This window comes from Macrotis lagotis, chromosome X, assembly GCF_037893015.1.
Source record: "Macrotis lagotis isolate mMagLag1 chromosome X, bilby.v1.9.chrom.fasta, whole genome shotgun sequence".
Taxonomy (NCBI): domain Eukaryota; kingdom Metazoa; phylum Chordata; class Mammalia; order Peramelemorphia; family Peramelidae; genus Macrotis; species Macrotis lagotis.
Window position 1 is genome coordinate 533,007,108 of NC_133666.1, and position 22,611 is coordinate 533,029,718.

General features: G+C 38.7%; 1 protein-coding gene and 1 pseudogene across 2 annotated transcripts in view; one reads left to right on the forward strand and one right to left on the reverse strand.

Moving 5' to 3' along the window:
* SLC22A23 (solute carrier family 22 member 23) overlaps positions 1–22,611 on the forward strand; it is a 263,993-nt gene that overhangs the window by 211,903 nt on the left and 29,479 nt on the right. The window contains exons 5-6 of one of the 2 annotated variants that reach the window (XM_074208810.1): positions 6,989–7,116; positions 10,396–16,035. In XM_074208810.1, coding sequence (XP_074064911.1) covers positions 6,989–7,116; positions 10,396–10,529 — 262 coding nt within the window. In that variant the 3' untranslated portion in view covers positions 10,530–16,035. The other variant, XM_074208809.1, reaches the window with a different exon arrangement.
* On the reverse strand, positions 1,472–3,271 carry LOC141496858 (alpha/beta hydrolase domain-containing protein 17A pseudogene; annotated as a pseudogene).

Here is a 22,611-nt window from a genome sequence, read left to right on the forward strand (position 1 = left end):
GCATGTCAAGAGAATCTGTAAGGGGGAGGGAAGGAATAAAGCTTCACCCTGTGCCAGGCTGAGAAAATATGACACTTCCCAAGTGACTGCTTTGTCTCTGTCTCTGTCTCTCTCTCTCTCTCTCTCTCTCTTTCTCTCATTTCTTTGTATCAGGAATCAGAATTGTCCAGCACTATATGTACACAACAGATTTTTTTTTTTTTGGAAAGAAGCCTTCTAATTGATTTTAGAAATGGTGATAGCCCATCCCTTTTCCTAGATTTTCACTCTTTGTTTAGTCACTTCCATCTACTTGCCAGAGAAGCTAGTCATAGAATTTTAGATTCTGCAGTTAGAAGACCACCAAAACCCATCCCCCCCATTTTGCATTATGAGGAAGCTGCTTCACAAAGAGATTAAGTGACTTGATCAGGCTCTTATAACTAATAAATAAACTAATAAATTGTTTTCCCCACAGAAGGCATTCAATGAAGCAGGCTATAGAAGTGTGGTTAGCATTACTTCTATTTTACAGTTGAGGAAATTGAGGCTCAGAGAGATAAAGGGACTTGACAATAGACATAAAACTAGTATCAGACCCAACATGGGCCCCTACAGCTCACTTCTTGAAGGAATCATTCTGTGAATAAAGCCTCTGATAGTATATGCCTCCAGACTTAAATGACTCTGGAAGAGAGAAAGACTGAGGACTTTGTATAGCTCTACCTACCTTACACTCAATTCGTGTGCAAGTCAAGATGTAATCCCATAATCTCACTGGTCTTCTTCAAAAGAAGGATGAACCACAACATGAAGTAACAGAACAATTCCAACTGTCATAGTCAGATTATTCAAGTTTTGAATGACATATGTCCCTAGGAAAGTCACTTAACCTCTCAACTTCCCCAAGAAACTATGTGTTATTCAGCCACACTTTAGAAATCTGTTAGAGACAGAAAAATGTAAGGAAAATGAGAAACATGCACTATTGATGTAGTTATGAACTAATTCAGTCATTCTGTAGAGTAGTTTGGAACTGTATCCAAAGGACTATGACCTAGACCCCATGACTTAGAAATGTCACTAAGTCTATATCCCAAAAGAGAAAAAACAAAAATTTATAGCATTTCTTTTCTTGTAGCAGGGAGTTAGAAATTGAGGAGATATCAGTCAGTTGGGGAATGGCTGAACAAGTTGTGCTATATAGTAGTGATGGAATATTATTCTGCTATGGGAAATGATGAGCAGAATGTTCTCAGAAAAATATAGAAAGACTTATATGAACTGATGCAAAGTGAAATATGCTATGTACAAAGTAACAGAAATATTTTAAGACAGATATGAATGACGTAGCTATTCTCAGGTAATAATAAAAATGCTATCCATCTTCAGAGAAAGAGCAGATGGGATCTGAATATAAGTTGAAACATGCTTTTCAAAAAAATTTTCTTTATTTTTCTCTTTTTTAATCTGTTTTCTTTCCCAACATGACTATTATGGAAATGCTTTGCTTGAATTCATGTGTATAGCCTATTTCAAATTGCTTGCCTTCTCAGTGAGGGGTAGAGAGGGAGGAAAGGAGAGAATTTGGAACTCAAAAGTTTTTTTTTAATTTTAAATCTTTAATTTCTTTGTTTTTGCTTCCAAAATTAATGCAGATATATTTCCGTCTATCTGTATATCTGTACATGTTGGGGAAAGTGGGTAAGGGGAGTCTGGGTGTCTGAAATCATAAAGGGCCCTGCTGGGAGGGAGCCACCTTGAGGCTTGGGGTGTGGTAGGAATATCCCTCCCTGATTGGCAGGGAGAGGGACGGCAGGTGTTTCTCATGCAGTCACTGCCTTCCCAGAAATTTGGAATTTGGGGGGAGGGATATTGGGAAGAATGAGGTCCACTGAGGTCCTCCCCTACCACACTTGGCAGATGTATTATTGCTATTGTCCTGGTAGAGGGAAGGGAAGCAGGAGAAGAGGGGGTTTGGATTGCTCAGCCCCTCCCAGGTGGTGGAGGCAGCCCCAGTGTTAGCAGCAGTTTGGGGTCATCACTGCAGACATTTTGGGGAGAAAGATGGGGGTCATTCTGTCCCTTCCCTCTCCTGGAAGGGGAGTGGATGTCAGAAGAGGCCATGGGCACCAGATCCAGAGAGGCAAGCCCAGGGGTGGGGCATCCTCCCCACTTCCCAATCCTCCAGTGGGCTGACCCTGTTGAGTTCTCACTCCTCAGCAGTGGTTCCAAGCTCCCAGTGGGTTCTCTGGGCCTGTCTGCCTGGTGGCACCCATAGTGCCCCGAGGGGCTCACTGAGGGCCTCAGTTGCGCTGGTTTGTCAGCTCCTGTAAGATGAACTTTCGAAGGCGCTCCAAGTATTGGCTATAGAGCTCGATGTCGTTGTGCCCAGCACCCTCCACCCAAAGTGGCTCCACAGCTTTTGGGCAGCGCTCATACAGTGCTAGTCCATGGGAGAAGTCACTCACCTCATCCTCAGTGCCATGGATTATCAGCACAGGAGATGTGATCTTGGAGACCTTCTCAGTGTTGGGGAAGGCGTCAAAGCAATAGGTCTTCTTGGTGTCAGGGAAGGCGACCCTCATGCCTGAGGTGAGGGGAGAATGCAGCACCACAGCAGCACACTCGTAACGTGAGGCCGGGTCCACGGTGGGCACGGTTCCAATGCTCTGCCCATACAAGATGATGGTCTCTGGGCTGATGCCATACCTGGTCCGAAGGGCCTGCCAAGCAGCATCAATGTCAACATAGAGATTCTTCTCAGAGGGTTTTCCTAAGCTCACCCCATAGCCTGAGTAGTCATAAGAGAAGATGTTGCAGTTGATGCGGGTGCCCAGGCCAATGTAAAAGCTGCTCATCTGACCCAGGTCCACTGCATTGCCATGGGAGAATAGAACTGTGAACCTGGCTCCTGGCACACAGCGGACATACATACAGGAAATGCGGTTCCCCCCGACTGCTCTTGGTAAAGAAGACTTCAGTCGTGTCTAGATCACTGTGAATACTGGAAGTCGGCTCTCTCCGTCAGATGCAATTTCCAGCATCCCAGGGTCCCCCCAGAGCCCTGCCCTGGGGTGGAACCCCCTCCACTGGAACCCGGCTCAGGCTCTGCCACAAGGGAATAGGTAGGCTCTGGACGCAGGAAGGCCAATTTGGCTGCGATTTGGCCAGGACAGGGTGGGCAGCAGAAGAGGCAGCAGAGTTGGCTGTTAGGAGAGCTGGACAGGAAACCATTGTGGTCCAAGCCCAGCCATAAGGGGCACCCGGGCCGTTCTCCTCCAAGCTCTGGCTAGAAAAGGCCGCTCCGGGCCGCCGCCGAGCCCCCCGGCCCCGCGCTCCATGCCCGGCCTGGCCCCCGATCCCAGCCCCGGCCCGCTCGGGATCCAGCCACTCTCCGCTCGTCCTCACCGCTCCTGCGGATGTGGAGGTGGAACTCAAAGTTTTAAAAATAGATGTTAAGATTGTTTTTACATGTAACTGAGAAAAAATAAAGTGCTAAATTAGAAGTCCGCAGTGAAGTTACTTTTTAGGGCAAGGGGGAAAAAAGAAATCTGTTAGAATTTAAAGACCCCTGTTTGTTGGGAATATCTTTAAGAGAATTCAGGCTTTGGGCACAAGACAAGACTTGGCGTTGAAATTGATGCTGAATGTTGAAATTCTGTGATTCAATGACATGTAAAATCTTTGAGTTTGAGAGATCATTTAGTCCAAATTTCTTTCCCCCTCTCCCTTCCTCACTGCCAAGAAAAAGCATAGTATAAAGGTCAGTACACTCTAAGAAGACTTGGGTCCAAATCCCACATCATATTCATGCTAGCCATGTGATTCTAGCCAAGTCATTTAATTTCTTCATCCAGTTTTCTTCTAAAAAGAGAGTTGGACTAGATTCTATCTTATGTTACTTACTATTCAATCCACCCATCAAGAAAATGCTATAGGTGCAATATATCTGAGTTTCAGCAAGTATTTGACAGTGTGTTATGATAGCCAATACATAGCAAGATGGAGAAATGGAGAACCTAAAGAATTGGTTACTGTATGTTGACCTAGAGGACAGGGTCCATGGTGAGTCACAAGGTTCTGTCCTTAGCCTCACTCTGGCCTATATTTTTATCATGACTTGGATGGAGACACAGACTGCATGTTTTTCAAATTTTCATATGACATGAAACTAACTGTCAAAGATATTTCACATGCTGAATGACAGAATCGGGATTCCAAAGAATCTCAACCAGCTTAAGGAACAGGTGATATAAGATGAATTTTTTTTTTTTAGGAGTTTGCAAGGCAGTGGGGTTAAGTGACTTGCCTAAGGCCACATAGCTAGGTAATTATTAAGTGTCTGAGGCCAGATTTGAACTCAGGTACTCCTGACTCCAGGGCTGGTGCTCTATGGTACTCCTGACTCCAGGGCCAGTGCTCTATCCATTGCCCCACCTAGCCGCCCCTAAGATGAATTTTAATAGGGATAAAGGTAAAAAATTAATTTTGTTTTCGAAATCAATTTTACAAATTTAAAATTAGGAAGTTATTACTTGATGTTAATTCCTATGAAAAAGACATCAAAGGGGTTTTGGCAAACTGCAAGTTTATCCAGAGTCAACATTATGTCATTTTTGTTATTGTTGTCCAATAACTGTGATCCCATTGTGGGTTTTCCTGGCAAAGCTATTGGAATCATTTACCATTTCTTTATTAAGTGTCTAATATGTACTGTTATTAATAGTATTAAATGTTATTGTGTAGCACAGTGTACATTGTGCTAAGCCTTAGGATACAAAGAAAGACAAAAGACAAGTCTCTGCCCTCAAGAAGCTCCCAATCTGATAGAGAAAAACTATGCATAGAAAGAAACTGAAAGGTTATATATACCCAGCAGGGTGAGTACAGAGGAGTGGATTCAGTTAGGAAATGATGAGATGGCTTCCCTAGATTACTTCTTTAACTGGGCTATATGGAAAGATTCCATCCTCCATCCTTTCAAGTCTGAAGAAAGGGGCCACAGGAGTATGGGTACTGACAGAGACTAATTTTCAGAGTTAAAGTAATCTTGAAGGAAGATCTGGAGAAGAATAATCAAGTTCAAAGATGTACAGGCAAATGAGCTCAGTGGTATCTAAGAATAGGAAAAGCAGTCTTCTCACTGATCATACATCCAGAGTATCTCTAAAGGAGACATCTGAACAATGAGAGAACATGAAACCATGCCATTGAGCATTTTTGAAAGTAAAGGGGAATATTTAGACTAGTGAGGATTTACCAAGGCAGAATAGCTATCTTCAGATATTTGAATGCCTATTGCCGGGAAGAGACATTAGACAATTCTATTTGACTACATAAAACAGAAATAAGACCACTGAATAGAAACTACAGCTTGATATTAAGAGCAAGTCTCTTAAAAATTGTTCAGAAATGGAGTTAGGTAATAAATTTCCTGCCACTGATAAAAGGGAGTTGGTTTTTTTTTTAGAAAGGATTCATGAAGCTAGGTTATTCAATGAGTTCATTGCACCTGGAGATAGGAAGGCCTGAGTTCAAATCCAGACTCAGACACTTCCTAGCTATGTGTCTCTGGGCAAGTTAGTTAACCTCAGTCTATCTCAGTTTCTTCAGCTTTAGATGGAGATCATCATACCTACCTCCAAGGCTGTTGTGTGGATCAGTGAAAAGTGTGTACTTAGCATACTGCCTAGAGCATAATAAAATGTTTGCTCTTTTTCTTCCTTCCTTCATGGATTATTGGGCACAGGGCAAGACTAGGTAGGTCTGAAATTCTAAGATTTCTAAGTCCTAGGATCATAGATTGTTCAAACACAAATAACATGAATGGAGTTCAAAAATCTTCATGTCTAAAACTTCTCTCCTAATTTTCTCAAAGAGAAAACAGTACCCTAGATTATACAAAGCTAAAACTAGAACCCAGACTTAAAGATTCCTGGGAATCTTTACCATGAATAAGGGATGTGTATGTGTGTTCATAAAGATATATGTATATATTCCATACATACTTACATATTTGGAGAGATAAGCTAGATGTGAAATTTAAAAAAAATAAATGTAAAGTCTCACACCTGGACCAAAAATCAACTTCAATAACAGAAGCAATAAAGAAATATGTTAGTAGATTTATTACAAACTGCATATATCAATAATGTAATGAGGAACCAAAAAAGTTAGTCTAATTGGTGCTTATCTTAATTGAAGTATAGTTACAGGAGTAATGGAAATGATAATTCGGTTATATTCAGCCCTGCTGAGACCATACTTGGAGTGCTGCATTCAGCTCTAGTTGGACAATTTTAGGAAATTCTTTGGCAAGCTGAGGGTGGGGGAGATGAGGAGGGGGAATAAAGGGGTTGGAAGCCATATCAATGGAGGATCGGTTGAAACATCTGGTAACATCTATGGTAAAGAAGAAAAGATTAACAGGAAAGCAAAAACTGCTTTCAAGTATTTGAAGGATGGTCAGAAGAAAGAGGAACTGTATTTGTTGTGCTTGACCTGCCAATTCAGAAGTAAGATTAATAGGTATTAATCTCATAGAGAGATAATTCTTAATAAATAGAGCTCTCCAAAAATGGAATGGCCCTCAGGAGGTGGTGATTTCCTTGTTCTTGGAGGTTTTTGAGCTTTAGGATCACTTGTCAGAGGCTCACTGGTCACTCATCAGCAGATAGCCTCTGAGATGGGTTATGTCCACAGTTTGGCAAAATATAGATGGTTATTTGCTATATTCTTCCTAATTCTTACCACTACCTTAATTATTATTTTTCCCAAAGGAAAAATGATAAATACTTTGGTGTCCAACATCTTCTCATCTATTGAGGAAAAAAAATCACAAGAAATTTATCTAAAGCACAACCCCACCTCAGGTGCAATACCAAACACAGAATAAGACACTCTTACTGTCCAAGAAGCTCACAGTCTGAAAACTTAATCATACCCTTTTATTTTGAGCACCATAGGAACTTGAAAAATTTTGCTAACAGACTTTGTATCTTTGAAGTATTTTCCCAGAGTCCCTCCGGTGGCTAATGGCCACACAGCAATTTGAGCCAGCAAAGAAGTTGATCCTGCACTTCACACAAAAAAACCGCATGAATCCTGAGAATGATATCAAAGGAGTGATGCCTGGTGAGTATGTGAATGTCCATGGAGTCTACTATGCTCTGGCGCCCTGGGGAAGTGGGAGCATCTATCTGTGAAGCCTAATGGGCCAGAACTCAATATCCCAACAGTTCCTAGATTTCCTTTTGTTGGTTTATTTTATTAAGTAGTTTCCATTGCCAGTTGAATATTTTCACTTTATTTGGCCTGGATCTGTTGAAGAAAAGTAATAACAATGTTCACTCAAGCAACTTGAAACCCTTCCAAACTCTAGTGGTCACTGGATATTGATTGGACATGCTAACAAAAGAAACTTACTTTGTAAAAACAAAAAACAATGATTCAGAAAATTAATTGCTAGCTTAGTAAAGATCTGGCCTTTAGTTAGGACATTCCATAGAACTTGGGGCAGAGAGACTATATCTTCAATAATTTTTTTTAGTGTATAAGGAGATCCTGAGACCAAAAGGTTTGACAACTATTGATTGTCAACCATTAAAACAATGCTTGTGATAAGACCCTGGGTCTACCCTAGACTTAAAAGTCTCTAATTTTGCCTGCAAGTTTTACTAGTTATGCAATCAGTTGGAAACTTGTCATAATAAACAGTTTAGGATCATAGGGTCAGAGATTTAGAAAAAGAAATTCAGAGGTCATCCAGTCCAACCTCTCCTCCTTTTACAAATGAGGGAACAGAGACCCAAAGTCACACAAAATTTGAACTCTGTTCCTCTGACTTCAGAGTTAGAGAACTTTTTGAATCCTAACAATTACTGAATCTAAGAAAGAAAATCCAGGTATTACCTATGAGTCTTAACAACATAAAAACTATATTTTTAAGTGGCAAAAAAAATAAACTTTATCTTCCTCTTCAAAGCAGAATAGCACTGAATTTGGAGGCAAAAGACAGCTATATATGTAACCGTGTGTGAGTTGTTAACCATTCTGGGCTTTAGCTCCACTTCTGTAAAATGAGGAGATTGGCCTTAATACCATCTGAGATCCCTTCCAGCTCTGAATCTCTAAGCTTATGATCACTCCTAGGGTGAGTCTTCATGAGAGCAGGCAATTCAGCCAATTAGTATTAATTTGGGGGACCTCATTTCAAATGCTCTAGCTTTTCTGGGATGTGCCCCATGGAGTTATGTGCTGAATGTTGGGATATCTGCATGAAAAGTAATAAAAAGTAATTATATATAAATCTTAAGGTGTCAAGTGGCAACCCTTGAATGTTGTGTACAAGAAGAGATCTGAGAGAATGGAGAAGGGTTAGCACTGACTTCACAAATGCTTCTTAATAGAAGCATTAGTCTTGAAAGAATGTAAGCTCCTTGAGGGTAAAGACTATTTTGTCTCTTTTTTTGTCTCTCCAATGCTTGTCACATAGTGGGAGCTTAATAACTATTTGTTGGTTGATTGATTTCTACAGAATCTGAGCTGAGAGATCTTTGGGATTCTATTTATTCAACAAGCATTTATATTTACTAAAGGACCAATTCTAAATGGACCACTGTGTGAGAGATGCTGATAAAATATAAAGTTTAGATAAGATATAATGTCTTTGATTTTATGCCAAAAAAACCCTCAAAAAAGCTAAAATTGACGTATCTCATGGTTTATTCAGAAGGTAGGTAGGAGTGATGTGGGGAGAGTATATGAATTCACATGGGTATGGATAGCAGCGCTCTCTAGTACCTTCTGGTAGCAACCTGCTCATTTGAATAACGAAGAACTGTATTTTGTTTTCCATTGAGGTTCACTTGCCTTCTCCTCATTTCCAAAGAGTGCTAAAAATCAAGTACTTAATCTGTTATCAGAAACAATTCCAGTAGCTCTAAGAAAATGTCACTTTGGACTTCATTAGACTTTTAAAACTTAAAGAAAAATTCCCTTTGGGTATTAGCTTAAATTATCACACCCCACATAGAGTTCAGATTTTAAAAAAAAAATCTTTTTTTCCAATTTGATCTTAATTTTGCCAATATAGTTTTCTTTATTGTAAGAAAGTGGTTTCATGACTTTTTTCCCTTGTGATTGTTGCTCACCTTTATTTATATTCAGTAGCAAGAAGAGACAAGAGAAAAAATATCTTTGTATGTGTGATTTATAAAAAGGGAACAAAAGATGCCTATCTCATTTGAAGAGGGGAAGGGTGACATTACAGTATTAATTCTGCAAGCCCTCATATACCAGATCAACTTCTCAATCTCTCTTTGCCCACCAGCTGTCAGTAAGCATTGTTGCACCATTTCAACATCTTATTGCCTTGCTTTGTGGGGAAAGAACACATCTGTTTTACCTTTTATACATCTGCTCATTCTAGCTTTCTTCCTTTGCCTAGATTTATTTTCTACTTCTAAACCATCTCCCAATAGCTCAGACCAAATACAGTGAAGAAATGATAGAAGAATAGAGAACCCAAATAATTGTGTAGCTAATTGTGTCAGGTGGTGTCTTAAATCATATATATATACATACATATATATATATATATATATATATATATATATATATGTCTCAACCTTGCTATGCTTCTTTACTTTGGTTTATATTGAGCAAATAATGTCAAAAAGGAAAACCAGGGACTCATTGTTTCCACTTTTCTGTTTTTCTCAGGTTGTGCTAATTGTCCTTGGACTTCCTCTTAGAACCTGTCTGATTTGTTTTTGAACATTTCAACACTGTCCCTTGAGTTAGTATTGTGACTAATCATCATATGCCCAGCATCATTGCCACAAATGTGTACAGGTCTCACCTGACTGCTATAATGCCAATGTGAAGCTTTCTACAGTGATTCCAGTTATAGGCTTTACTTGTTCCAGGCAAAACCATGTCAACTGTAATCATATGTCATGAAAAAAGTCTGTGTGGCTAGACAGTCATTCACTCTGTGGTTTGATGAATTTAAGCTTTCAGGATGAATATTTTGAGGGAAAATGGAAAAGAACAATATTGGCCCAAATATAAAATGGTTGGGTAGATTTTTAAGATTGAGGTCCATATGGTTCCTAACTACTTCTTGCTTCCAAAGAAGGCTTGTTCTGCCATTTAATTACTTCTATTTCTAAATCTAGAACTGAGGGGGTGAGGGGTTGGAGGGAGCCAATAATTCTTTGAGTTTACTCATAAATGTGGTGGTTTTTTTTTTAAATGTTCAGTGCCTCAAGGAAGGACATAAAAACTGATTATTTCCTACAGAGTCTAAAAATCCATTAGTCTATGAGCCTGAAATGCCCTAAAAACTTTTGGGGAAAGGATATGACTCTTGTGGCATACTTTCAAAAGAACTATGATGGTTCCTCCCAGGCCTTATCTTGAGTGGACTGCAGCTGCTTTCTCCCCTCTGGCCACATCAGGGGACAACTGGCTGGCGGTCTCACCACCTAGTCCTTCAGGCCCTGGACAGATCCCATGCTTCCCTCTGGAGCATTCTCAGGTAAGCCCTTTCCTAAGAGCCACAGTGTCCTTTTCTAGTCAATAGTGTGCTCTGGGGCATCCCTGAAGAAAGGCACATAGATAGTCTAGCTGGAGCAATTAGACCAGGGCAAGAATTATGTCCTTCCATTGCCTTGGTTCCTTCCAGGCAATGAAGATTCAGAATTGCACAGTAATGCTGGGAGGAGGGAAGGGAACAGAAATAACTATAATACAGAAACAGCATGCAAAGGAGGGCAAGAGACCACTCTAGAAAAGTGAACAAACTGTCCTCTCTACACAAAACAGGTCTGGAATGTTAGAAAGGGAGTTCAATTTTAGTTTGTTTTTTTTTTCCCCAGTGACTCTAAATCAAGTTATTTTCTCTTATATGTGGTAAAGTACAGGGGAAAGCATGAAACAGGGAGGTAGTTTCAGGTTTTTACCAAAGTTTTTAGAAACTGTTACCATTAGCAGTTTAACACCCAGCATCCTAGAAAAATCCTTATTTTCTAATGATGCCTAGTGAAAAATCTAGTTCTCTAGATACTAAGTTGTTTCATTGACACAAAGAATACAGGACTCCTGGATTTCCCAGCCACTCTCTTCTGTTAACTCAAGAAAATATAAAAATGAATGATCTTAGAAGATGGTGATGTGGGTGCTGGAGCATCTTAACTTGACATGAGAATTTCCAGAAAGAATAATAACTTGAAAATTAAATTTGGGTTTCTCTGGTTCCTTTTATGGCTCTAAATTTAACATTTCTTGATGCTACTGCTAGCCAAAAAAAAAAAAAAACTTCACTTAACATTACTGTACCAAGTATTCCTCAGGTACCTACTGTACGTGTGTGTGTGTGTGTGTGTATATATACATATATATATATATATATACACACATACATAATACATAATATAGACCTTACTCTTAATAAAGCTTAGACTATGGTAGTATAGAGTTTGGGATAAGTGCAGAAAAAGCTGTAACAAAGGACTCGAAAAAATTTGAAGTGGGGAAAAATCACTTTCCTCTTTTATTAGTCTTTATTTTTTTTTTTAGGTTTTTGCAAGGCAAATAGGGATAAGTGGCTTGCCCAAGGCCACACAGCTAGGTAATTATTGAATGTCTGGGACCGGATTTGAACTCAGGTACTCCTGACTCCAGGGCCGGTGCTCTATCCACTGTGCCACCTAGCCACCCCACTTTCATCTTAGAATAAAAATACTGCTGTTGCTTTGACAAAATGAAAGAGTACAAAGAAGCACAAATAAGATGCCACAACACATTTCAGCCCTTCAGGGTTCCTTAATGGTGTTCGAATGAGTTTTTTTTTCACCAATAAAAATTGTTGACTATATCAGTGTGAAATTCACTACTCAGCAGTCTGTCTCTCTCTATCTCTGCACTGACCAAACTGGTCCTCAAATGGCAGATATAGTCTGTCTCTTGCCCCAGATTCAAAACTTTTCAAGCTGGCAGGGTTGAAACTAGTGTTATCGCCAAACCTTAATGAGGCATCAAAAGATGAATTTAATAAATGTTGAACAAACACACACACACACACACACACACACACACACACACACACACACACACCTTTCTTTCCACCTTAACATTACATTCTAAAATTGCTTGGAAAAGACATTGTGGTATAGTAGAAAGATCTTTGGATTTAGATCCCAAGAATGTGGGTTTGAATCCCAGCTGTACTATTTACTAGATACACAATCTTGAGCTAATCCTCTTACTTCTCTAGAGCCTAGTTTCCTCATCTGTAAAATGAAGGGACTGGACTAAATGAGCCCTGAGGGCTCATCCACCTTTAAATCTGTGATTCTATAAATAACTCAGGAATTAGCATCACTCAAGAAAAAGAAATCTACCATCATCATCCCTGTGTTCCTCCTGGAAGAAGAAATTGTGGAATTCCAGGTTTAAGAAATAATGCTAGTAAAGTCGAGAGGTGGTGTGAGATTGTGAGTAGAAGTAGCACTGAGTTTAGGAGCCTGGAGACCTGGGTTTAGGGTTTGGTTCTGCCCCTTGGTGGCTGCAGGACTGGATGACCTGGGATAAGTTAATTCTCTTTCTCCAATCTTAATGTCCTCACCTGTATAGTGATAGAATTGGAAGATCTCTAAGTCTTCTTCCATCTCTGATATTATGGCATTTTTCAGAAATATGGTATCAGATACAGCATGATCTGATATTTTACTGTTTTCTACTACCAAAACCCTAACTGCTACATATGAGGTAAATGATGCTTTATTTAACAAGGTTCATCTAAACTATTCAATCTGAGCCATTAAATTAGCCTTGTTTTGCTGTGGGAGGAGAAACAAGAGCTGGAAAATAAAGCATCTCTTTTAAGACTGAAAAAAAATCATAGAAAAAGATCATAAAATTCTTTCTACATTAATGTGGGATATGGGGAAGTTCTCACAAGTCAGACCTACACTATATAAAAAAAAAATTCCTTTTCTGCTGTGAATACTGATTCTTAGTGAAATCATTCTTAATGAAAAAGAAATAAATAAAAAAGAAAGAAAGTCCCCAAATCCTTGTGGTTATCAGTACACATATATTTGGTCTTTATTCCCCTTGTAGACTTCAACTGATGGGATTGCTTGATGCTCTCCCACCATTGGATGATGGCCAAGAGATAAACAAGCCATTACTGTAACTTAGAACACAAGGTTAAAGGGGTGCTTCTCTGACAGAAGCATTTGCTACTTCAGAAGTACTAGACTTAGAAATACAATGATAGCTGGGGTAATAAGGAGAAAACGGAGGCTGCTTTTTGTTGTTCAATTATGCCCAACTCTTCATAACCTCATTCAAGGTTTTCTTGGCAAAGATCCTGGAGTGATTTGCTATTGCCTTCACTAGCTCTTTTTACAGATGTGAAACTGAGACAAATAGGATTAAGAGACTTGACCAGGGGTCATAGAGCCTGTAAGTGTCTGAGTCTGGATTTGAACTCAAGATGAATCTTTCTGATTCCTAACCTAATACTCTCTTCAGTGCTCTATCTTGCTGTTCCTTCTCTCTTGAGACAATTATTTCCTAAAGAATAATCAGAGTTACCATTTAAATGCTAAGGGTTCCTCTATGTTGCAAGTTTTCCCTACTTATTACCATTCTTTTCTTTGATTTTCTCCTATGCTGTCTTTTTTTGTTTGTTTGTTTGTTTTGTTTTGTTTTGGGTTTTTGTGGGGTTTTATGCTTGATCTGGAAGATTTCAAGAGGGACTGGCTCAGCAATACAAAATGTCACAAGATGGACTGTGAGGGGAAGGAAGGTTGAACAACTTTGCCTTTCCATTTCTGAACGTGTTAAGTTGAGCAGAGAAGGCTGAGAGGTTTTGTTCTTTATCCTAAAATTGGCAAAACAACACTTAGGCTATGAGAAAAGAACTTCTTTATCTTATTAATGTAGAAATAAGGAAGGAACATAGAAGAAAAGAACCATACCCATTTGGAATTACCATCAGAATCCAATCCATAGGAAAACTGACTAAATTATTCTAACCAGTAATCATTTATTGAGCACCTAGTAGGACAAAATGAGTAACAATCCCTTCCCTCAAGGAGCTTGCATTCATTCTACCAGTGAAGACAATGCTGGTTTTGGAAGGGGCTTCCGATAGATGGCGTAAGAAGGCTATAAGGGACCTGATCACTTAACTTATTCCATTGCCTTGGCTTTGAATAACTCTCCTACTTTTGTGGATCAAATCCATTCTCTAAACATGAAAACTACCACCATTTCAATTTAGCAAATATTCACAAGGTGCTTTTTATGTACAAGATTTTTCTTAAGCATAATTACCATACCCTAAGAACCCCAGTCTAACAGGCATTTAATATCCAAATGCAAATCATTTTGTCACAAGTTATAAAATTACTGAGATAGGAGGGGTCAAACAAAATCACCTAATAGATTCTGGAAGGAAGGGATGATTTCTGTTTAATGTTTTTTTGGGAGTGAGGGAGGAGAATGATCAGGGAATATCTTGGAAGAAGTGATACTTGGGTCTCAAAGGTGAAGATGGATATTGATTGTATCAATAGATAGGAATCTGAGTTGTTATCCAACAGGGATATGATATATACCAAAGCATAGATACAGGAGAAGAAATGGAAATTATCCAATTTGAATGGTAAAATAAGTGAGGGGAGGTATGTGTGTCTGTGTGGGGTGTGTGTGTGTGTGTGTGTGTGTGTGTGTGTGTTAGTTGAAAAGAATCTCCAGAGTAATAGCAGGTGGAGTAAGTATATAGATAGGCAAGGTATTTACAAAGTCCTGGAAATCAGATTCTGCCATCATACTATCTGTGTGACCATAGCTAGTTAATTCCCTCTCAGGATCTCAAATCTTTTAATTGAAAGGATTGGACTAGGTGGACTCTAAAGAACCTTTCCTCTCTAAAATCCCACGATCCTAATGATCTATGTTGATGGGCAACTGTATTCATTTGTCTGAATAGGTTCTAATGTAATTTTTCTTCAGTGGTCACAATTCATCAAGACTTTCATTCCTAGCTCTTCTAACTGCCCCTTTTTGAAGCTAACAATGTTCTATTTGTATAGGAAGAAGCCAAAGTATTCTATTGATTGGACATGCAAAATACATGCTAACCTAGGGGTGAATAGTCTAATAAACTAAATAGATATATAGTGAGAGGTCTTTTCTTAGAAAAAGGTGCTGGTAGAGTTTTCTTTTCTGGAAGGGCAAAGAGACAGGTTTGAGAACATGTCCAAGGAGACTCAGGAGTTGTGGTTTGAAACAAAAGTAATTCTCTCTAGACAATGAAAGGCAGAATGTGTCACTAAGTGAGAAGTAACCATCCTGCTGCCATGGTGTTTTAGGAACAGGATACCTTTCAGTTTCTGGCTTCATATTTGACTTTAGTATGCTGAAAAAAACGAGATAAATGACCATTTGACCATATGTGCTCTGATCATTCTTTCAAAAAAAAAAAACAACTAGTTTTTCAAGGCTGTGGATATAGAAAGTAAATTATCAAGACGTGTACAGCAGGCATTAGGAGAATGGGTATCTTTTTATTTTTTTCAAGTCCAATAAATATGATATTCCATTATAAACACAAGGCACATGGCCATTTGGTTAGGAGGGACAGAGTTATGGATCTCTAAAGAACATTTTTTTCCTTTCCCAAAAGAGAGCTAGAACTGCTTGATTTGATTCATTAGTTGCCTGGTAATTTGGGGTGTCATTATAAAATATGTATCTTCACCAAGGTTTTAAGAAAATAATTTACATTGACAATGTTTCCATATTCTTGCTTCAGATGCTTTAGGAGGAATTCTGCAGTAACATCAAAACCACTCTATCAGACATTTTCCATTTTCTCTGCTTTCCTTTCTTCCCACTTCTGGAGGAGGAGGGTGTAAAAAAATGTTCTTCCCTTCCCAAAATGACAGAATCCAGAAATGAACCTGTCCAGGTCAGAAGAGAACCAGCAGGTTCCCTGCTGCCTTGTCAAGAGAGTCTGATGATCTTGTTTCATTGCAGAACTGGAGAAGGAACTTTCCAGGAGACCCAAGAAGGTCTGCATTGTGAAAGTGGTGGGAACAAGGAACCTATGGAAAAACATTGTGGTCCTGTGCGTGAATTCGTAAGTATGGAGAATGCCAGGGCAGAAAAGGAATGGAGAGGTTGGAGGCATCAAGGGAGGGCAGTTAAAGGAGATATACATTTATCCTCTGCATTCTTAATAAGAAGGGGGGCAGTTAGTATTACCCCTCTGACCCAAGTATGGAATTGTGGCCTTTATCTCTAGTCACTTCTATCCAAAGGCAAACATCTTGGGAATCCATTGGGACCTTCCTGTGGTTTATATGGAGGATACTTTGTAAGTGAGACTTAGAGATTTCTCAGTCTGGAATGGGACTCCATAATTCACTTTGTAGTGAATTTCTTAATATACAGGATTAGAAGTAAGATTTTGGGGTCATTGGTATGTATAATGCCCGGGAATATAGATAGATGTCCCAAGGGAGACAGTAGGGTAAATCAGTACTAGACTGGGAGCCATAAGAACCTAAGTTCAAATACCAGTTCTGTCACTATCTATATTATATAAACTTTGTGCAAGTCATTTCACATTTGGGGATCTCAGGCTCCTTATTTAAAATAAGGGAGTGGAACTAGATTGTCTCTAGGATGATTTATGGTTTCTAAATCCCATGTATGAGATTCATCTAGGGTCTTGTAGAGCATTTAAAACCCTCAAAAGGTCTAGTGTTAGGTCTAAAAAACACAGGACCTATAGTACTAAATATTTTTAAGGGATCCCTCTTCAATATATATCTACTTGTGACCTACATTTCAGTGGATTTTCCCAGTATCTTTGATTGCTTATTATCTCTCCAAACAAGTAACTGACAGGTATGTAACCTCCTCCTCAGATAACTCCCACTCAAGTTTTCTTTAGCAGCCCCTTCTAATCTGATTTCATATTTTTCCTTCTAACTTGTATCTTTTGAGCCCCATTTTACAGTTGAAGAAACCAAAGCTTTGAAGACAACTCCTTAGGACACAGGGACCAAGCTAAATAACACTACTTTTCCCTTTGGCTAATACCAGGAAAGACTGTGTTCGTGTCCTACCTTAAACATAAACAACTCACATCTCTATGGGTTTAAGGTGTGAGTTCAGTCATAGGATGTTAGAGTTAAAATAAGCATTACAGATCTTACAATCCAACCTTTCCTAGTCCAATTAACCATAGAACATTTTGTGGCTTACATTATGATGATAGAGTGCAGGTCTAAGGATATGGACTAGCCCCCAAGGTAAAGGGGAATTGAATTTTGCATCAAAAAAATGGAGGGAAAGTGAGCCGATCCCTACCCCTCCATATTTGTTGCTCATAATTATATTTTTGACATATAATCTCATATTTAATTTTTTTGAAGAAGGAATACAATTCTCAAAAGAAACTACCATGCCCAGAGCTCAGAATATCAGATTTCAAAAGACTACAGTCTGAGAAATTCTCATCTCATCCAACTAATCACCTCATTTTGCATCTAGAAACTGAAGTCCAGAGAAAGGAGTGACCTGTCTCTAATCACAAAGTAAGATGTGGCAGGAAGTCTAGATCTTATGACTTTTGCTACAAGTGGAGTTGTACCTACCCAAGGAAGACCCTCACATCTAAATCCTATATTTGGTAAATAGGCTGATGAGGACAACAAATTACTTTTTTCAACATTAGGATTGCAGACTGGAGAAACTTGACACAGATGACATGTAAAGTTAATAGATTTTTAAAATTCTGGTGAGAAAAGCCATTCTCAACATCTTTATGGTGATTTAAGGACAAGTTTCAAAGAGGTTAGGAATATTTTCCCTTTGATTTTTCTAAACCAGTTAGGATAGTGGAAAGAGGGTTGGCCATTTAGTCAGGATGTCTGGTTCCAAATTCAGGCTCTGACCCTTCTTTGCTATGTGACTCAAGCTTCCTCATCGGTAAAATTAAGATAATAGTTTCCTATCTCACAAGGTTGGAGTGGGGGGTAAGGATAAGGATGGATGAGGAAGAGGTGGAACAATTTGCTTTGTAAATTTGAAAACACTATATAAACATGAGTCATAATTTTAAGTTTATGGGGAAGAAGAATAGAGGATTCTTGCCTAAACTAGCAATAGTTGATCTGTGTGTATAGCCTGACTAATATTTTCTAAATAGAAAAATTTATTTGGCCTGTGTGGTGCTAGGAGGATGGAGGGGAAATCCTCTAGTCCATTCTCCACTCAAATGTCCAAGTGAGCTTCCTAAAGCACAGGTCTGACCTCATTACCCTCCTGCTCAATGAACTCCAGTGGCTTACAATCACTTCCAAAATCAAATGTAAAGCTCTCTGTTTGGCCTTCAGAGTCCTTCAGGAATCAGGCCACTCCCTAGCTTTCCAGTCTTTTTTAACCTTTTACTTCCTCACATACTCTGAGATCCAATTACCCTGGCCTCTCTCAACTTCTGTCATTTTCTCTGGCTGTCCCCCATTCCTGAAATGCTCTCCTCTCTCCCCTCTCCTTTCTTTCCTGTCTCCCTTCAAGTCCCATCCTTCCTTCTATAGGAAGTTTTCCCCATTCCCCTTAACTCTAATGCCTTCCTTCTGTTAATTATTTCCAATTTATCCTGTATTTAGATAATTAATACATTATTACACATATTTTTGTCTTCCCTTTAGACTGTCAGCTACTTGTGAGCAGGGACTGTCTTGACTGACTACAGGAAGTGCTAGGCAACCAAGCCATTGACCTTGAAGAATTCTCAAGGTCTGAAAAAAGCTTTTTGATTTTCCTCAAATACAGAGGAAGATCATGGAAAAAAATCTAGCTTGTAACTTTAGGATAGATGGATGGATGGATGGTGGGGCTTTTAGAGCAATGATTCTGCCTAAAACACTCTCAAAGACTCAGTGTTTGTGGCTTTGTAGAGACCCAGAGCTCTTCTTGGTTGGATATTTATTCATTATTTCTAAGAGTAGACTTTTTTTTCTGCAAAAACTAAGCATACATCTCCCTGCAGAGTTTGAATCATAATGTAGAGAAAGAAATTCCCATAGGAGCAAGGAAGGGGTTAAGAATTAGAAAATCAGGGGCGGCTAGGTGGCGCAGTAGATAAAGCACCAGCCCTGGAGTCAGGAGTACCTGGGTTCAAATCCAGTCTCAGACACTTAATAATTACCTAGCTGTGTGGCCTTGGGCAAGCCACTTAACCCCATTTGCCTTGCAAAAACCTAAAAAAAAAAAAAAAAAAAGAATTAGAAAATCATTTGGGGCCTGCCTAGTTTACTAATGGCTTCTCCAAGATTGATTTGTCGACATAGAATAAATATAGTACCATTCCTCGAGGGCCTGAGAAAACCATCGATTAAAAATACAACTGTAGTAATACCACATGCTGCTAAAAATCATAGTTGCAAAGATTTAGAGCAGGGACCTTCAAGGTCATTTTAGTCCAAACCCCTGATAAATGGAGCAGAGAACCCAGAATGTTGAAGTGACAAGGTCACACAAATAGCCAATAAGAGGCAGAAACATATAGAAAACTGACCTCTGGGGAAACAGAGGATTAAGCCCTGCTTTAAGAACATCCTGGCTATGTGTCCCAAGGCAAGCCACTTAATTTCCAAGGGGACTTTCCTCTTCTGGGATAAAATGAAAAATTTAATAAAAAAAAAATTGGTAGGAGAGTTGGTTTTTGCTATTTCTTCTCAGTAGATCTGAAATCCCAAGTTTCTGCCTTAGATACTAGCTTTATAACTATAGGCAAATCTCTTAACTTTTCTTAGTCTCAGTTTTTGCACTTGCAAAATGGGCATAATAATAGCACTACCTCACAGGGTTATTATGAGGATTAAATGGGTTAATATAGTTAGTATAATATAGTTAAATGGGTTAATATAGTCTTTCAAAAAATTGAATGTTAGCTAATGTCAGAGATGGAATATATACCTCAGAAAGTATCTAATCTAACCAAAGAGGTAGTCATTTTGCCCAGGATCACTCAAGTAGTTTTTGAAACACCTGGAACCAGAACCTAGGTGTTCTGATGGAATCTAGTGTTTTGTTTTCGTGTGTGTTTTTTTAAAACTCTTTCCTGATCAGGACAAATAAGAGGAAATCCTATGATGATTCACTGTTACTAGATTCAGAGGTTCACATTTGATCATGGCCTAAATTCTGGATCTGGCCCCAATCTATCTTTCTGATTTCATTGAATAATACTTTCCCTTCCCTATCCAAGATCTGGCTATTCTGATCATCTCTCAGTTCTGCACATCAGACATTCAATCTCTGGTCCTTAACACTACCTATCCTCCATTCCTGGATTGCATTTTCCTTCTTAATGTCCTTTTCTTCCTTCAAGACAAGCATCTATGTATAAAATAAGTCTCCTGATTTTCCTCCACTTCCCTAATTTAGTAACCTTTCAAACCACTTTTAACTACCTTGTATTTGTTCATTTTGTGTTTATTCTGTAGTCTCTGTAGAGATGTATTTTTCAAATCATATATAGTGATAATTTTCAACATTTATTTTTGAAGTTTTCTCCCTCCCACCTTCCCTTTTTCCCCCATCCTAGGATAACAAGTAATCTGATATAGGTTATACATATATAGTTGTGTTATACATATTTCCATATTAATCACAATGATCTTTTAAGCAAGAAGTATTTCACTCTTTGTATTTGAATCACCACAGAGCCTAGCATCAAGTAGGAACTCAATTGCTGATTGATTCTCTTATTTAACACTCTATACATAAAACCCTTTTTATTTTAGGTGCCTAGTCAGCCTTGACCAGTTTAAAGAGTGACGTCACTCTTTCTCCTTTGAACTCATAGGCTGGCATTTTCATTCTATTTAAGCCCTTATAAATACAGCACTATTCCCCCTTTCCTCTAAGCTAAGAAAGTTATCAATTAAAAATTCCACTATCTTGTTAACCACATAGTGTTGAGCCATGGGTCAGATCTAGCAAGGAAGGGAACAGGGAGTTTCACCTATCCAAACTCAACCATTTTATAGATAGCAAGATGAAGCCCAGAAGGATGAAGTGACAAGCTCCCATAGAGAGCAAACACTCTAACTCTAAATCCAATGTTCTTGGTCCACTGAAACCTGGTAATATATACTGAGTAACTCAGGAAGTTTAGTAGCATTGACCTTTGGACTGATTTCACATGTGTCTCTCCCCCCCCCCCCCCCAAAACAGAAGCTTCAAATTGGGAATTGACCCAAGATACCATGGTCCAAATTCAAGGACCCTGAGTCAGGGAAAATCAGGAGGTCTAGGTCAAGTCTGCATATTATTGCTTTTGTTCAGAGGCTGTCAAAATACAGGGCAAAGGGTAGGTACAGAGTAATCTAGAAATTAGAAAGATCAAAGAGAAAAGTGTCCAAAGACAAAAATATATGACATTTCACAGATTCTTAAAAGGAGTCATTGGACTCCTCGGTAATTTTTATTGTTTTTGGACTGCACATTGTGATTTCATGGTACATAGAACTTCACTCTACCAGTGAAGCTCAGCACCTGCCATGGAAGAACCTAGAGTGGTTAGTGGATAACTTTGGCTCATGAACTGATTCTACAAAGGTTTGATATAACTATACATAATTGGTTTCCTATGTAATTCTATGTATTTTATACACTTAAAAAAAACACATTTCTGAGGAATTCATAGGCTTTATCAGATGCCAAAAGAATCCATGCAGGAAAAAAGAGAAAAAAACCCAACATTAGACACCTACTAGGTCTTTACCACTAATTACTTTACAAATTCCCATCTCAATCCTGGCAGGGGGGAGGTGCTATTATTATGCCCATTTTAACAGCTGAAAAAACTAAGGCAGAAGTTTAAGTGGTTTGCCTAGGGTCACATAGTTATTAAAGGTTTGAAGCTGGATTTGAACTCAGGTTAACTATTTCATCACTTAATTGTTTCATATCACCACCCCCAACACATACACAGAAAAAAAGGTTAAGAATTTCTGTTTTAAAGGATTTCTTGAAGTATTTAGTGGGAAGGGAAGAAGGAATTAAGGAAAAGAGATAAAGAGGGAGAGGAGAAGGAAGGAAACATTTTTAAATCCTTACTATATGACAATCACCAATGCTAAGTACATTACAATATTAGCTCATTGATTCCCACAACAACTCTACAAGGGAGGTGCTACTATTATCTTCACATTTTATAGCTGAGGAAACTGAGGCAGGCAGAGTCCACAGCTAGTAAGTATCTGAAGTCATATTTGAAATTTGGTCTTGACTATATATATATATATATATATATATATATATATATAGTATATATACATGTATATGAAGAATTTTAATTAGTTAAGGGGTGTTCTATGGTTCTGCTGTCTTCTTGTTAGGATACCATTTGATATTGTTACATTCTACACTTCATCTAGCTCTTACTCACATACAGTCTTCATTCTGATTGTTAACTCCATCCTAATCCCAGCCAATCTGACTATAGGCAAAATGCATCATTTCTCTCAGATTATCTTTTCTCATTTCTAAAACTAAATTGTCCTAATGCTACTGTCAGGCCATCAT